This window comes from Misgurnus anguillicaudatus, chromosome 1, assembly GCF_027580225.2.
Source record: "Misgurnus anguillicaudatus chromosome 1, ASM2758022v2, whole genome shotgun sequence".
Lineage (NCBI taxonomy): Eukaryota > Metazoa > Chordata > Actinopteri > Cypriniformes > Cobitidae > Misgurnus > Misgurnus anguillicaudatus.
In genome coordinates this window covers 23,186,431-23,204,575 of record NC_073337.2, presented here as the reverse complement: position 1 = coordinate 23,204,575, position 18,145 = coordinate 23,186,431, and the positions used below count along the sequence as shown (strand labels likewise).

Here is an 18,145-nt window from a genome sequence, read left to right as displayed (position 1 = left end):
TAGGCAAATAATCGTCAAAGCCCTAAAACAGGCAATTATTCATCACAATTTATTAGGCAATTAAACCGTCAGACAAATTTCATAACCGTGACAGCCTTATTCGTTACAACATTTTATACAAATATACAAATTAATTTTATGTATATTTTACATTAAAGTCTGTAAAAGACAGTACAGGTAAAGTGAAAAAGCATTAAATAAGCAGTAGCCTTAACCTTGCAGTGGCGCTTTTTAAACAAACCTTCGAATAGCATTTTTTCTATTTGAAATATTATTGCACATCGAATATTCGACCATTTGCACATCCCTAGTCATTACATGAGTTTAGTTTGTTTTGCGACTGATTCAACTGTATGACAGCGATAAGACTTAGATGTTGTTATAGCATCGTTCGATTTAATGCAGAGATTTTTATGTTCTTTAAAGTGTATATTTTTTATATATTTTATTTTGTACTAATAAATATGTATACGGTATTGGTAAATATTATTGTTTATTACACCATATGTTGTTACTGTGTATACAGTATATAAATTATTATGTTTTCTGCTTATGTTGTTTTGAAACAGAAACATGCCTTATATTTAAAACATTTTTACTACCTTTTAGATGTTACGTTTTCAATCTACTTGGCAACATGGAAGATATAAATAAGAGATAAATGAGATATACTGTATATTTTTCACACGTCCCTATTTAGATAGCGTTGGCAGCCATTACGATAAGGTCTGCCATTCACTGTCACTATTAGTATCCTGCGAGTGTGTGTGTGTGTGTGTGTGTGCGCGCACACAGATTTGTAAGTGTGCAGTACATACTTATACACACATAGTACTCTGTGTGTCCATGCTTGTGTATGTTAAGTTCTCACTGATGCTTGCCAATCGAGTCTCATCTCAAGTTGAACGTTAGTTATTACGACTCTTAATTTATACAGCATTAAACCATCTGCCTTTAGCAAACGCTTTCCAAAACACCTTAGTACACAGAAACAGGACTGTAGTGAACTCTCACAGCTCCAGTAAGAATTCAGATGTGCTCTTAGTATGTGAATGGTGTACGAATGGGTCAGGAGACCTAGAAAAGACTCAGAAGGGAACAGATCTCGAGCTCCCCATCGCACAGTGTGACATTTAAGTAGAAAGGAAGGATTTTGATAGTGAGGAGAAGACAAGAACTTTAGCTAGTTTGATTGTATTCTAAAGCCCTCAACTGTATCTCTCTCTCTCTTTCTCTCTGTCTCTCTCTAAAACTTGATTACTTTTTAATGATTTCTGGGGCTAAGATGAATGACTTTGTTAAATGAGGAGAATTAGACATGTGCCGCAGAGCACTAGGGCATTTGTTTCTTGAATAATGGAGCTTAGAGACTTTGTTTACTGGGAAATATCGAGCTTGGCAAATGAGTGGGGTTATCAAACGTTGCTGCTTATTTGCTGATTTTTCTGGTCATTCGCTGTAGATTTATAATATATATTGTGGTTTGGTTGGTAATAAAATATTAACCAGTAACATTATTATTGCGATGATTTTAATGATTTTATTTGGCCATTAAGCACACCAGTAGGCCAGTTTCACACTTGAGAGGATGAGAGCGATAAGATGGAGATATTATCTGTAATTTTAAGCTCATTAAAATGGCAATAGGTTTTTGATGTTCAATTCATTCACTTGAATTTGAGGTCCATTTCAGTACCTCGTTATTGATTTATTTGTGTGGAAAGAAATGCAGTCAACTGCGTGGAATTTTGCACCTTTATGATAGTTTAGGTAAAAATATTGAAAGTAAAATTAATATATTGATGGATACAAATGCAACCATTCTTTCAAAGCTTTTTTATCTTGGATCACAGAAAGGGACATGACCCGAACAAATGGCCAGTTCATCACAGTGCAATTAATATTGAAATTAACTAGGGATGCACTTTTATATATATATATATATATCAGCCTATATTGGTATATGTGTGTATATGTATATATGAAGAGTTTGGTTCCAAAACGCAATAAATCCATTTTGACTAATTTGGGTGAAAACGTGTTTTCTATACCAAGAAAGTGACAAGATGAAAACCACTATTTTCTGTTACAAACTTTCACATAGCATCTTTAGGTTATAATAACATTAAAAATTCAAATCTATAATTTGATTTTTAAAGATTTATTTTAAAAACTGATTATTTTTTCCCACAAAATGCAATAAATCCAAGTTTTTTTCAAAATGCTATAAATGTATTGAATCAATATATAAATGTGCATTTATCTTTGCCATGTTATATTCATTTAGTTGACTAGTGGTATACACTGATAAAAGGTTTAATGAAATTAATCAAAACATTTAACTTACTTAGTCTTATTAAGAACACTGACATTGCTGCTATAATTCTTGGGACGTTGTCGCTGAACTTTTTTGACAGCAATCAGTTTTAGTGCTGCTCGATTTTCCTTGACTTCGAGTAAAATAATGGAAAGTTTTTCATAAAATCTCCTGGGATTATTTTGTTTTTGTTTGTTCGTTGAACACGAAGTACAAAGTAGATGAGAAAACTAGCATTCTGTGTGTATTCAAACCGCCACCATTATTTTTTACAATGGGTGCAATGGTGCGCTGTGATTGGTTAAGCGGATTTGTTGCATTCTGCAGAGGAGGACTGGCGATTATCGCGCTTTGGGAAAAAGGGAGAAAAGATAACAGAATAACACAGCGGATATCGGATTTTGCGTAAAATTATTGATACTGACCATATACAATACTGATTTTGGTGATAACTCATTTTTTAAAATGCCGTTTATTGCGTTTTGGAACCAAACTCTTCATATGTATGTATTATATGTTTCCTTTCTTACCAAAAGTTGTCTGAAGTCAGCCAATCAAATTAGGACTTTCTACTCAGAGAAAATTATTTCCAATTTTGCATCAGACGGTTATCAGACAGATTGTAGGCGGTCCGTGGCTTGCATGTATGCTATATATCGAATTAATTGTACCTCAAATTAACTATTGCCCCCTCTGTTGTTTAAGTGAAAACACTGTTAAAATTATTTTTTATAAATAAAAAATTCATTTAAAATTCATTTGTATTTTGCTCATTTTGATTCTTGCAAGTATTTAGTCAAAATTGCGAAAACTATATTTAACTAAATTGCTGCAAAAAGATTCGTATTACAAGTAGGGCTGTCACTTTTCGTTCGAAAATCGATTGCACAATCGATCGGACCATCAAAAAAGTTTCGAAAAATGAAAATAGGTATTCGATTTTAACCAAATATGTACACTATTAATTTTAAAAGAATCAAACAATTAAAAAATATAGATGTAACAAAACTCACAAACAAGCAGAAAAAGAAAATAAAGAATTCCGAAAGTGCAGTAGGCGTTGTGAAAGCTAGACAGAAAATACCCAGCAATTTTACACGCCTATAGTTTCACAGTTTCAATCGCTACATCTAGTGTTTTGCAAAGAAAATGGAGGACAACAACAACGCGTATTAAGGAAGAATAATATTTTTATAAAAAAATATTTGTAACTTGCAAATTGCCATGCTGTTGACTTAGTAAGTAATTTTCTTCAGTGATAAGTCATTAAGGAAGCATTAAAATGGACAAAATATGAAGTGAACGAATATAGCATCCAAAATCAAATGCCATTTAATGTACATACATTTTAAATGTATTGCAGTCCTGTCTGTATGCTCTGTTTGCGCTATCCACCACAGATCTTGACATAAGGAACCACATAGTACATGGACACATACAAAATCCATCACACTATGACAATGATGGACTTGTTCCAGTGTGACCATAGGCGCAACTTTGAAGGCTAGCGTAGTCGCCTCTCCCCCACCCCCTTTGGTTCCCAGTTGCGGTTGACTGCTAAGAATCTCGATGCACCAAGGCAGTGCCACAGATCATTACCTTCCTCTCCGCCCCTGGGCTCAGGGAGGGGGCGCAAACAGCAGGCATTGATATGTGAATTAACAGCTTGTACATCACATTTTCAGCACTGCGCTAGTCGGGGCAAACACCGCTGCCCCCTCCTGGGCGGCAGAATGAGTTTTCGTGTGGCATGGGTGGTTGTAGGATTGAGTTACGGCTTGGGCCGATTAAACAGATCTTCAGTGCCAATGCTTAAGCGTCCCCCTGCCAAATGCGTGTTGTTAGCCGTCATTTTCAATCAGCCATTGCTGGTCTCAGAACCATGCAAACACCCGTGGATCTTTTGTTTGGCATCATGTGGTCTTACAATGTTTAAGCATGGCTCTATCTTGAAGCTGGGCTTGTGTTTGAGTGACAGGGCATAGTGAGAAGGTTACTAAGCAATTACCGTCATTAACTTTTACGAAAGGTGTTAACTGGAATAGAGAGTTTAGGCTTTGCCAAAATATTACTTCTTATTGGCTGATTCATGCGGGCAGAGCTTGACCATGACTTTTCGGTTAGTTACACTCTTCTGGGTGGCTCGTAATGCCTGTGGTTCCTGTAGTCCCACTACACGTATGTGTTTGTCATATACACGCTGTAGTGCCGTACTTCATCTGTAGCTGCAGGGCCATCAGGCTTTGACAAGTGAATTGGGGGTTTTGATAGTGTTTGTTTTTCGGGCTATTTGATGTGTTTGCTCAAAGGGAGCGATTGAGCTGATAGCTGTAGCTTGCTGTAGACTTTATAGAGGGGACTGGTTAACCCTCCTTTAATTTAAATTCAACCCTAACCTTAAACCAGAACCCTACTGCACTTTTACAGCTGTGATACTACAGCTGTCTGATTCATAGAAATGTACAAAGGTTCTGCCCCGATAACCAATCGTGTACTGTGTTTTTTTTAGAGTACCGTGGTCGTGGAGAAGTCCATTCAGGATCTGACGAGTCTCATGCAGGATCTCAGCACATATTCCAACCAGTTTCTGGAGATGGTCTGTGACAAACTCAAGGAGTACAAGGAAATATGCAATACTGCTTACAGGTAATCCACTGAATTTTAATAGGACCGTAAGATGTGAGTCTAGGGATGGGCCGATAAATCGGCCGGTGATGCTTGCTATGGTTCTCAATGAATTATGGTGAAATGCTGCTACATCCAAAGGCCAGAGGGCGCTCTCGTGCAAAAACTCAATATGTGCAGCAGAAGAAGAACCATTTACATACACAACTCCAGGAAATGGCATAAGCATATATTTATATTGTTGTTCTTCATGATAACAAAGAATATGTATAGACATTTTGCGAGTAGACGTCACAGTTACGTCAAGGCACGTCATGTGGTGGCAGGAAAACAGTGGAAATGAATTTAGATTACTCACTATAAAATGTCTTGTTGTGCTGTTGAGTGTTTTTATAAAATCAAATCATCCATTTAAAGATAAACGTAGGTATTTGCAATGCTTTCTGTCGAAGTCTGTTTTCTCTATGGGTTTCTTATAGCGTTTTTAATTTAGTTTATAATTTATTTAGGAAGATTAAAGATTTGAATGGGTTATACTGAAAAAGCCTTAATATCACCAATAATTAAATATTTCATATTTTTTCTGTTTTCTATTATTTATTTTTATAAGAAACTATAAGAACCATTACACTAAAGAGAAACAGACTTCGAAACAGAACACTGAATCCATAAAAATCACAGTTTAACGCTAAAACACTTCACACCGCTACTGCAGAGCTGTCACTTTCTGCAACCAGTTGGGCTCCGCCCACAAAAATCAAGTCATCTCTGTTTGCAAACACGCAAATGGTCTGTCATGATTACTTTAACGAGTGTTGCTTTTTTAAATGCATGTATAAACGACTCAAACTTACAGCGATTTCAGATCGATAAGGACTTCCTACTGATCAAACGTCGTAGTACATAAAAAAGCTGTGCATAATATCGTCTGCGCGATTCAGAAAAGTAATCAGACAGGTATTATTAGTATGTATTGGCGTTTATCCTCCTGTCCCTAGTAATGTAATTTTATTAGTGGTAATAATACAGTTTCGTATTGTCTTTTGTATCTCTCACAGCTGATAACACTATATGTATGCCTTGTTTAATATTATACAACAGTAGGGCTCTGTATCGCCAACAATTACCTGATATGATACGTATCCCAATACAAGGGTCCAGATACGATGCACATCACAATACAAGACTATTTTGAATTACATTTATGTTCAGAATTTAGTAACATTATTATTATTATTTTTATTATTATTTGTTTATTGTACATTGAATAAGCAGTGTTGTAACAGTTGTGTTCTTGCCATTCATTTATTAGCTATTAGAAATATTTAAAATCCCAGAGTTAGTACTTAACTTATGTTTTTTTTAAAAGCAGTTTTACAAAGATGGTGCCTTACTCTTGTCTCTCATTATTCTACATCTATGAATATATCTATAAACATGCAGTCAGACTTAATACTATTTAATAAAAATCAGATTATTAATGTGACAGTTATAGTTTGAAGTAGCTCTGTATCTCTTCTCTAGACGTACACTTTTCACATGCAAATCTTTGTTGTGTTTCTTCTCAAATGCGTTAGTACTATTTTATAAGAGCGTGGCTAATAAAGCCCTTTGCAGTAGTATAGGCTAAGATATCTGCGCTTTCATACTGAACTCATTGACTAATGCGCGCGCCCGCGCGCGAGAGAGAGCGCGAGTGAGAGCGCGAGTACGCGGCTCACTATGCCGACACGTGCGCCAGCGAGACAGACACGCAAAGTGAAAGTATACCCCGCCACCTTTAACTCTACGTACCCCGCAGGACACATGCGTCCTTTCCATATGGATCACGGATCAAGAGCAATTCGTCACGTTACTTTCAAAAGTACATCCGAATCGATACGGAAGGTGCTGTATCGATGCACGCATCGTCAGGCGTCCATGACGATGTATCGTCGTACCGATATTTTGAACACAGCACTATACAACAGCAGTACAAAGTAACGCGTTACTGTAATTCCACTACCTCTAGCAGTAACGAGCATGTAACAAAGTATTTTTTTAAATCAAGTAACGCAATTACAGTTACTGAAATTTAAATGAGTTTGTTACTCGTGTTACTCTATTTTGTAAAAAATAGACAAGACATATCTAATGTCGCAGGACCGTGGTTGGCGGCGTAATGAATCATTACACTTCATCATAGCTGACAGTGCATATAGAATGAACATGAAAAATCTAAACGGGACAACATACCTTTGTTTAAAAATTGTGCCCAAGTCATAATCCATCCGGTCTCATGTTTGTAAATTATCTTCGCCAAGCAATCCCAGTATGACATCAACTTGCATTTGTAGTCCACAAAATTAATAAATCTGAGAAATGTTCATATATTCTTAGATGTTTACATCGGCTTCATGGAAGAGAACGATCCGCGATTGTTGTTTCCACTAAAATATTCACACTGCACTGTACACCCGTGTTAAAACTCCATAGTATGTGCGAGCTTGCTTTTAGTTTTAGTTTCAGTCTCTCCGTATCTGAAAAAACAATCCACTCGCTCTGTGTCCGTCCGACAAAACAATCCACGTAGCCTACTCCGTTTTCTGATTAAATATCTTCCTTTAATCTTGTTTATCATTTTAATCAAACATAAAAAATATAGAAACAATATATGACCAAAGAGCACAGTCCCTGCCGCGAGCTTCACAAGCTGTGTTCCAATTCAAGGGCTGTTCCCTTACTAAGCATGCGATAAAAGGTGAGCACTCGGTCTTTCAAGGCGCTCAGAAGTTCGCAAAGAGAACTGAAATGAGACGGTCTAACCTTCGGAGGACCTATAATTTGCGTCACCTGCTGCACGCGCACCGCGCCTGTCAGCAGGACACAGCGGAGAGGTTTCTAACTTATTAAAATAAATATGGAATCAGAAAAATGAAAAAAAAAATGTTTAGAAAATATGACATGTTGACTCAATTGTCTCCAAATTTTTAAAGAGACACTACACAATTTTAATACATTATATACTATGGTAAATACACAGAATATTTGTCTAAATGGTTTAAATGATATACATAAATAAACTAAGCTTACATATTAAGATAATTTCTAACAAAAATATTCAAAGGTTGAATCTAAAGCAAAATAGGCTCCTACAGTATGTGATATATTAGAGTCTTACGTGTAAAATAGCCCATCCATATCATTTTATTGTTTGACTGTTCAGTACTGTTCATATTCACATTTAAAAAGCAGACATAAAAGAAACTTAAAAGTTACTTTTCTTAGTAACTAATTACTTTTGATATACAGTAACTGGTAGAGTAATTCAGTTACTTTTGAAAGAAGTAACTAGTAACTGTAACTAATTACTAATTTTCAGTAACTTGCCCAACACTGTACAACAGTCCTTGATTCTAATTGGTCAATAGAGTGCAACAGGGATAATGTATTTTTGTATGCTAACCCAGAAGTTAGCAGGACACTGGTTCCCTCACTAAAAAGCCTATTTATTTTTCCCATAAACCCCTGCATTATCGCAAAAAACAAGCTCTGTGTTTAACAAAAGTTTATGACACTTATTGTGTATTCACACCAGCCGTGGTAGAGGTGGCAAAAACGCGCTATTCACGCACAGTTGGACCCTTGAACATTTTGAGTTTACTCGCTTCATTTGCGTGTGAAAGCCGCACGTGAAATTCTAGTCGTTCGAGACATTCACGCAGAAATGTGCGTCATGGAAGGGGCGTCTGCGACTCCACTGAAACTCTGCCTGTAATCACGCCACATTGGTTAACGTGTTGTGGAAATCCGCCAAAGTTCAGATTTTTCAACTTGCCTGCGGCAACGCTCAATTCGTGCGGAACGTGCCATCCTCATCGCGCCTTCATTTACAATGTGATGTATTTTGAAGTGTTAATGCGTTTATTGAGATTATTAAGATTATCTTGTTGGACAAAAAGTGTCATAAACTTTTGTTAAACACAGAGCTTTATTAAGTAACGCAGAAGTATAAATTAACCTTAACACGTAATATCCTCTTCCTGTAGGAAACGCGTGTGTTTGCATACAGGCAATCGATCCATTTACGCTAAAGTAAAAACTGACTGCGTGTGCCCACATATGTGTTAGTCAGCGAGGGGTCTGAACCGAGCTCAGTCATGTGCAGAAAGTGCAGAAGCAGCCGTTTCCTCACACAATAACCACAGCCCACCGATCTGTCTCTTTCTCTGACACATTCTCTTTCTTCTTACGCTGCATTACTTTCTACATCATCTCTTCTATCAATCTAAGCATCGCATACAATAACAGTTCCTTCATCCGAGCTCTCGCTATCCTCTCTGTGTATGTGGAGCGCTGTTCTGTGTGCACTTTTAATGGCCTGCTGATGTCATACCGAAAGGATTTATCTGAACATGTGGTTCATTTTGGCACTTTTTGCAACATTAGCTTGAAATGGAGCTTGTCATACCCCTTAGCCAATCACAGGCGTGGTTCCTTTTATAGCTCCTTAAAGTGTTTGGTAACATTTTATGACAACTTCCATTAATTAGTCATTAACCAAACGGTAATACTTAACAGATCAGTAGTTCATGTACAGTATACATTAAAATGCCATTTTGACATTTTTGCTTTTTTAATGAGCATACATTTGTGATCTGTTTAGCAATATGTGAGGGCTGAGACTTGTGCTTTGCGTGTGTGTTAAGAAAAATAACCATGGGGTTATATAGGTTCGAATCGTGCTCGAAACATTTTAAAATCCCATTATGGTTTTTCTACCCATCTGTTCCTGTTCTCTCTCTGCTTTATTGTGAATTAAGACAAAAAAAAAACACAATAAATAAGCACTGCATAATGTTTATGTTTTTTAAACATTAGTTTATATTGTACAGAGTTTAAATGTGACCCTAGACCACGAAACTAGTAATAAGGTTAAAAAAATTGTTTGAGATTTATATACAGTGGCGGCTGGTGACTTATTTTTTCGAGGGCGCTGGATGCGAAGTTTGTCACAATATGTATGTAGCCCGTCATGTGTGTGGTTCCTTTTTTTCAAAATATGTGTTCTGCGAGTCGAGAGATTGTGTGTGCATCACGTGTATTGTCAAAATAAGTGTCTGCTGCAGACGCGTCTAAAGGGTTTATGATAAAAGAGACGCTCGCGGTTGCCAGATACTCACATAATCTCATGTGTAATCAGAGTTTACTGTTAAGGGAGTGTCTTGCGTGTATTTTGTGAACGTTAGCATCTCTTTTATTATAAACGGTTTTGACGTCTGTGCATCAGGCACTTATTTTGACAAAACACGTGATGCACATGGTTCACATGACGCAATAAACACATATTTTGAAACCACAAGCAACACACGACACTTCCAACACATATTTTGAATTTGTGCCCCTCGGATGAGCAGTCACAAGCCGCCACTGTTTATAATCTGAAAGTTGAATAAATAAGCTTTCCATTGTCGTATGGTTTGTTAGGATAGGACAATATTTGCAAATCTGGAATCTGAGGGTTTAAAAAAAATCTAAATATTGAGAAAATCGCCTTTAAAGTCCTTAGCAACTGCATCCACTCACAATTTATATATATTTACAGTAGAAAATTTACAAAAAAATCTTCATGGAACATGATCTTTATATAATATCTTAATGATTTTTGGCATAAAAGAAAAATCGATATTTTGACCCACACAATGTATTGTTGGCTATTGGTACAAATTAAAAGTTTGGTTCCAAAACGAGATAACTCTTGTTTTGAAAACTTTTGTTTTTTCCCCAAAAATATCATTTTTTAAACGTGCATTCGAATTAATATTAAATGAAACTGCAGTTGATTTAAGCCTTCATAACTAAAAAAATACAGCTAAGTAGCACAATAAAACACAATATAAACATAATTACATAATAATAAACAAGTTCTTACAAACATTTTAAAAGAGTTATCACGTTTTGGAACCAAACTCTTTAAATATACACGTGCTACATATGACTGGTTTTGTGGTCCAGGATCATAAATTATTGTGTGATTTGTGTTATAGAGGTATTGTACAGTGCGAGGAAAAGTTGGTCATCAGTGCGTCCTGGGCCAAAGATGAAGATATCAGCCGTCTGCTGCAGTCTCTGCCCAACTGGGCCAGCATGACTCAACCTAAACAACTCCGACAGAAGAGAGAGGAGGAAGAGGACTTCACACGGTGAGATCACACTTTAATATACACTAGAACTGTAGGGCCATCGATCTGAAACCAAGCAGAAAGCTATGTTTTTCAGGGTAGTTTCTTTCACAATGCTTCCAGTGTAAAGAATAATACAGATTATTAAAGGGATAGTTCACCCAAAAATAAAAATTCTCTCATCATTTACTCATTGTTAAAAACCTGTATACATTTCTTTGTTCTGATGAACAATATATTTTGAGGAATGTTTGTAACCAAACCAATCATGAGCCCCATTCATAGTATTTTTTCTACTATGGAAGTCAGTGGGGCTTCTGATCGGTTTGGTTACAAACATTCCTCAAAATATCTTCATCTATGTTTACCAGAACAAAGAAATGTATACAGGTTTGTAACAACGTGAGAGTGAGTAAATGATGAGAGAATTTTCATTTTTGGGTGAACTATTTCTTTAAAGGGGACATATCATAAAAATCTCACTTTTTTAAATGTGCTATAATTGGGTCCCCGGTGCTTCTATCAACCTAGAAAATGTGAAAAACCCAGTACCTTAGTTTTGGTAAACCATTCTTTGCAAGAATGTGAAAAAAATAATATTTAATTTTAATATTTAAATTTTGTTCCCCTTTTGATGTCAGAAGGGGATCTTATTACAATTATGCCACCCCTTAAAGGACAAGTTCGTTTTTTAACACTTAAAGCCCTGTTTTCAGATTGACTGTGGTTTTTACTAAAATTTGGGCGTATGATGCTGGCCCGAGAATTTTCGGTTTCTGTTGTATCACCTCCCACCTCTACAATGGGTATATAGGTGCACTGGAACAATCCTTCCTAAAATGCATTTAACTTTTGTTTACAAAGACGTGAAACTCTGAGTGGTCAGGGGTGTTCACTGATATGCTCACACAAAAATCGCTGGAAAAGATGCTTTCCAACAGGTGATTTAGCATTCGTTGTAAACTTGTGAACCTGTTTTTCCAAACGCCTCACACCTGTATATTCTTCTGCTGAGAGCTTGAATAATAGACACTCCAGCCCAGGTGGTGGCGATAATCCACCTTTGCCAATTGCAAGAATACAAACATTAGCTGCGTTTAGATGGACATTTGCAATCCGTTTAAATGATCAATCTGAATAAAAATGCTCCATGTAAACACCTCAATCGAACTAAAAAGTGCCAATCTGATTAAAAATCTAATCCGCTTGTTAGGGGTGGTTTATACCGTTTGTAATCCGCTCAAAATGACATGTATACACTTGATCGGATGGATAACTGAAACTGGGATGCTCTGCGCATGTGCCATCTTTTTTTTTCTTTAATGGCGGTTGGCAAACCCACTGAAAGGTGCATTTCCGCCACCTACAGGACGGGAGTGTGGAGCATATGCACACGTGCAATGACGTAGAATTGCCGTAATGACATGTGACGCAAATAACTCGAGTTTGTTTTGTTGAAGGAAGTCACAAGAAGTGATTGTCTTGTTAATCTTGTTCCTATTATCCGTCCAATTCTCCATAAAGTGATACAAGACAGCGTTGTCCGGTCAGTCCATGATTTATTCTCTGATCCACAAACGTGTGTGTTTGGACTCGCTCTCACGAACGGTCCCTGCAGCACCGCGTGAAGTAAAATACGCTTTTTGGGCACACGTGAATGGGTGTTTTTGCTGCTGCTTTATAATCAGTGAGGCACAAAGCAAATCTTGAAACAGCGTGAAACTATATTTGTGCAATGTGCGCATGTCAAATGATCAAATCTGATGTAAATCTTGTGTCATATAAACACGCACATCAATCCGATCACATTATTGGGGCTGTTTACACTTGGTATTAAGATGTGTTTTCATCGATCGGATCACAAGTGGACGAGAGAGACACATTACGTTTACACCTGGTATTTAAATCCGTCTCTTTTGTCCACTTTCGACCGCTTCTGTGCTGAATACTATGAGGGGGTGGTCTGTGAGACGGTGGGCGAGTCTCTCTGCTGTCATTCAAACCCGAGCGGGAGTAATTATGAGTTTATATGGATGCAAACTAATATTATGTCGGAGTGCACTGCTTGTTTAGCAAGTAAACATGCTGCACAGTGTTTTGTACATGAGTATGTAAGAGCTTTCTTTGAATTTTCAGCGCAATTGATATAGGATCGCGCAACTTTCACACGCTTTCAAAACGAAACTACGGAGATCAGCCGCTTAGTTTTATCAATGAAAGGCTAAAAATAGCGCTGTTCACCGAATGTTCACGCCAGAAGTAAAAAAAGATGTAAAACATTGTGTTTAATACCTCAGATTAGAAAAATGGGCGGAGAGAAGGTGGTCGCGTGTGGCTGTTCGAACGCATTCAACCACAGGTGCGTTCCGCAACTCCAAAGCGATCGGATCGAAAGTGGTTTCGACCACCTCTGGATGTGGTTGAAAGTGGTCGAAAGTGGACGAACTCAAAACGTTTTGAACACCGTTTACACCTGGCATTAACGTCGTCCACTTGTGATCCGATCGACGAAAACACATGTTAATACCAAGTGTAAACAGCCTCATTAAGTGTTCATGTAAACGCTATGATAGGATTTATTAATCGGAAGGATTTTAATCCGATGGAGGCAAAATGTGTCCATGTAAACGTAGCTAATGTTCCCGGCGAGGAGTAATACCGTACCTCACAGCACATCTAATTCAAGTCAATGGAGTTGGCAAAAACTACGATAAAACCTGTTGTCAGTATATTCAGTCACACACAGATAACCCTTTTCCTGGGGACATGAGTTGTGTAATAGATCAGCATGTTACATTGTTCTTTAAATAAATCAAAATTTTTTTAAATTGATATACTTTTTCTTGATAAGCAAAATGACCCAAGAAAATAAGTCTAGTTTTTAGACCAAAAGTATCAAATTTAAGTGATTTTGTGCATAAAACAAGCAGAAAATTCTTGAAAATTTTTCTTAAACACTAAATTCAAGAAATTTGCTTACCCCATTGGCAGATTTTTTTTGCTTGTTTTATGCCCAAAATCACCTAAATTTGATATTTTTGGTCTAAAAACTAGACTTATTTTCTTAGGTAGTTTTGCTTATCAAGAAAAAGCATCTTAATTTAAGAATTTTTAGATATTTTTTACTAAAAAACAAGACAAAAATACTAAGATTTTTTCTCTTGAAAATAATTTTTTGCAGTGTAGTTAGACTTTAGCCTAAATTGAGTTTAAGATGCCACAATTGCGTACAGTATTATTAGTGTAGAGGATGAAATCTGGCCTTGTGCCCTTAAACAGGAACCAGTTAATCTGCAGGCAGTCACACATTTGGAAAACTCCAGCATCTCCTGACACACACACACACAAACCTACACGACTTTATTTTCAATTTCCTTGCTCTATCTCTTTCCCTGTCTGTTCCTCTCAAGTGCTCACTTGAATTAAAGAAGACATAACTATGAGAATAACTGTGATTGGACATAAAGGCGGGGGCCTCCGTTTTTATCAAAAGTGCCCTCAAAGTGTGCCTCGACGTGCAATCGTACAATAAATAAATGAACTGGTTATGTGGAACAGAAAAGCCAATCTAGTGTACCTGTTGAAGCTAAACGGAGCCGGCGACGAAAAGGCTTTTATCATATAAATGACCCTGACAGTTTCATCAGCTAAAGAGGGATCACAACACATGTATGGCCGTCCTATACCAAGCGATAAATGCTTGTTAAAAACTCATCCGTTCAATAGATGTTGTGTTTTATCTTGCAGAATTTCATAGCGCTCCACATTTATCACAGACGTGAAGAGAGGTCAAAGCAAATACAGATTTGTTTTAATATCTGCCTGTAAAAATGAACCGTTCTTGTGTAATTGTGCTGAGCTTTTGAGAAATGAATGTGAGGGAAACCTTGTTTAAATACACATTAGTACTGATGTGGGCATTTGGCTTGGATCCAGTGCTGTGGCAGTGCCAGCACTAAGATATTGTCATCACAACCTGCCGTCAGCACAATCTCTTTTGCCACTTTAGATATCTGTTGCCCCCCTCCTTCCTCTCTCTGCCCCCTTTTAGGTTTACTGCCCGTATGTTGTCCCTGTAGGCCTTTCACATTTTTTTGCACCTTGGCTCGTTTGTCGCACTGCTCCGTATTGCCCACACATGTACCTCATTTATTTGATTTTAAAGTCTCTTATATATTGACCGAATATGAGAATTTAAATTAAATGGTCACACTTTACCTTTAAAATGCTTACCTTGGAAGCACTGGTTTAACCAATGTCTACAATAAACACACTGCAAAAAATGACTTTCTTACTTAGTACTTTTGTCTTGTTTTCAGTAGAAATATCTAAAAAATTCTTAAATCAAGATGTATTTTCTTGATGAGCAAAATGACCTAAGAAAACAATACTAGTTTTTAGACAAAAAATATACAATTTAAGTGAATTTGTGCTTAAAACAAGCAAAAATATCTGCCAATGGAGTGAGAAAATTTTACTTGAATTAAGTGTTTAAGAAAAAAGAAATCTTATTTCACCATTTTTTTCTCACCCCATTGGCAGATAATTTTGCTTGTTTTAAGGACAATTTCATTTAAATTGTATATTATTTGTCTTAAAACTAGACTTATTTACTTAGGTCATTTTGCCTATTAAGAAAAAGCATCTTAATTTAAGAATTTTTAGATATTTCTACTGAAAACAAGACAAAAATACTAAGTAAAAAGTCATTTTTTGCAGTGCAGCTTTGAGTTTTGATATTAAACATTTGATGAGTTCAGATATAAAACCCAAGTGCATCTTTTCTTGTAAATCAGCATTTTTATCAGGATCTTGTGTTTAGGTGATTTTAAATGTCAACATTGGCTTTCAGAGATCATGCACCCCACCTTTAAATAATATCACCCCAAAACCCTCTTAAAGGGACACTCCACTTTAAAAAAAGCCTATTTTTCAGTTCCCCTAGAGTCAAACATTTAATTCTTACTGTTTTGAAATCCATTCAGCTGATCTCCGGGTCTGGCGGTAGCGCTTTTGGCATGGCTTGGCGTGGTCCATTGAATCTGATTAGACCATTAGCCTCGCTTAATAATGACCAATGAGTTTCAATATTTTTCCTATTTAAAACTTGACTCTTCTGTAGTTACATCGTGTACTAAGACTGACGGAAAATTAAAAGTTGTGATTTTCTAGGCAGATATGGCTATGAACTATACTCTCTTTCTGGCGTAATAATCAAGGACTTTGCTGCTGTAACATGGCTGCAGCGGGCGCAATGATATTACGCAGTGACCAAAAATAGTAACTTTGGTAACTTCCAATAGCTGGGGACTATTTTACTGCATAATATCATTGACTGATGCTAATTGTCTAATCAGATTCAATGGATTGTGCTAAGCTATGCTAAAAGAGGTACCGCCAGACCCGGAGATCAGCTCAATGGATTCCAAAACGAGTGTCCCTTTAAGTGCATGCAAGAATGTTTGTTTAAAACCTTTCTAAAAAAATCCACTTACTTTGTCAAGACATAGTAAACAGTTGCAAAATCACTAAAGATGGAACAAGAAACATTGCAAATAATAAAAAAAGTTAGTAAAAATGAAGACACTGAACCACACATTGGGGGCGCTGTCATGCATGTGACTGCCACATTTGGGTTGTTTTCGGGTCCAAGTGCTCACAAGGGATACAAGATTGAATGTGATCCATGGTCGTCGTTCATTCAATTAATCTCCAGTGGACTTAGAGGCCTTTGCTGAAAAATCAACGTGCCGTTTAATGGATTCTGCCAACAAAGCGGTATTTCTAAATGGCCTGAGGCTGGAATTAAGGGGATTTGAAAGTATTGAACGTATACTATGTGTCAAAAGCATTTGGTTAATATCATTATCACATTTTTAAGCTCCTTGTGTGTCACTTGTTTATGGAATAATGGTAAAACACGTTCAAGCTTTATTAAAGGTATCGTTCTTTCTGTGTTTTTGAAGCTTTGCTTGTGTTTATAGTGTGCAATATAACATGTGTTCATGTTTCACGTGTAAAAATTCACAGTATTTTTCACACAATGTACTTATCTGCATACCACTGTTTTCATCGTCCTAAAAACGGGCTGATGTCTTCCTTGTTCTATGAAGTCCCCCCTTCAGAAATACGTAATGAGTTCTGATTGTGTAGCTTGTTTAGTGTGTTGTGATTCGATAGCAGCTTAGCTTGCCGTTAGCGTAGCTGGGGACTGATGTATTCCTGTGGGCAGAGTTTAGTCAAAAAACTGTTCTAGTGACGTCACTAAAGCAGGAAGTAAAGGGCTGTTGTACAAACCAGCTGTTCGCTGTAGGCTTTAAAAAGCGAATTCTGTTAAAGAAAATATATTGCCTGGCAGTGAACTTTGAGCTTTATCATTTTACAGGTATTGTTTACGCTATTATAGCAACATTACACACTAACTTGGGTTTAAAAAATGGGATCAGAAAGAATGTGACCTTTAAACTAAAAATTATATTTTAAATAATTTATTTTTCTGCCTTTCACACGGGCGGCGTTCGCCAAGGAGTCTGAGGTTTTGACGGGAAACCTGGGTGATAAGTTGATTCCTCAGAATGAGATTTTGAGGGACGTAAGTGATCTGAAGGCTCTCGCTAACCTGCAGGAGAGCATGGAGTGGCTCGCCACCCGCCTCAAGGGCTTCTTCAGCAACCTGACCCAGAGCTCCAGTAAGTGTGTCATGGTGCATTCACAGCAGGCCTGAATTAAGCATTATGTACGAGTGATTTACATGTTAAGTCAATGCAAAGATGCAATAACAGGGCTTCAGGCTACCTTTTTTCACTAGGAGCACAGTGGCCCCCAATTGAAAATTTTAGGAGCGCAACCAGAAAATTTAGGGGCACACACCAAAAATCAAAATTCACATTTCTACTAATTTCCACTTTATTACTAATAAATACTTTAATGACAGATGCAGAAAGTACAATGTGCTGTTTCAAATTCAGTGTCACATCACAAAAAAAGGTCAAATTTACTGGTCGCACATGTGCAACTGGATATAAAATTCAGTGGCACACCC

The 18,145-nt window shown here is 37.0% G+C and overlaps 1 protein-coding gene across 1 annotated transcript in view; it reads left to right on the top strand.

Moving 5' to 3' along the window:
• exoc4 (exocyst complex component 4) overlaps nucleotides 1-18,145 on the top strand; it is a 222,905-nt gene that overhangs the window by 168,652 nt on the left and 36,108 nt on the right. The window contains exons 12-14 of the mRNA XM_073868399.1: nucleotides 4,827-4,963; nucleotides 10,969-11,125; nucleotides 17,615-17,792. Of these exons, the coding sequence (XP_073724500.1) occupies nucleotides 4,827-4,963; nucleotides 10,969-11,125; nucleotides 17,615-17,792 (472 nt within the window). The remainder of the gene's footprint in view (nucleotides 1-4,826; nucleotides 4,964-10,968; nucleotides 11,126-17,614; nucleotides 17,793-18,145) is intronic.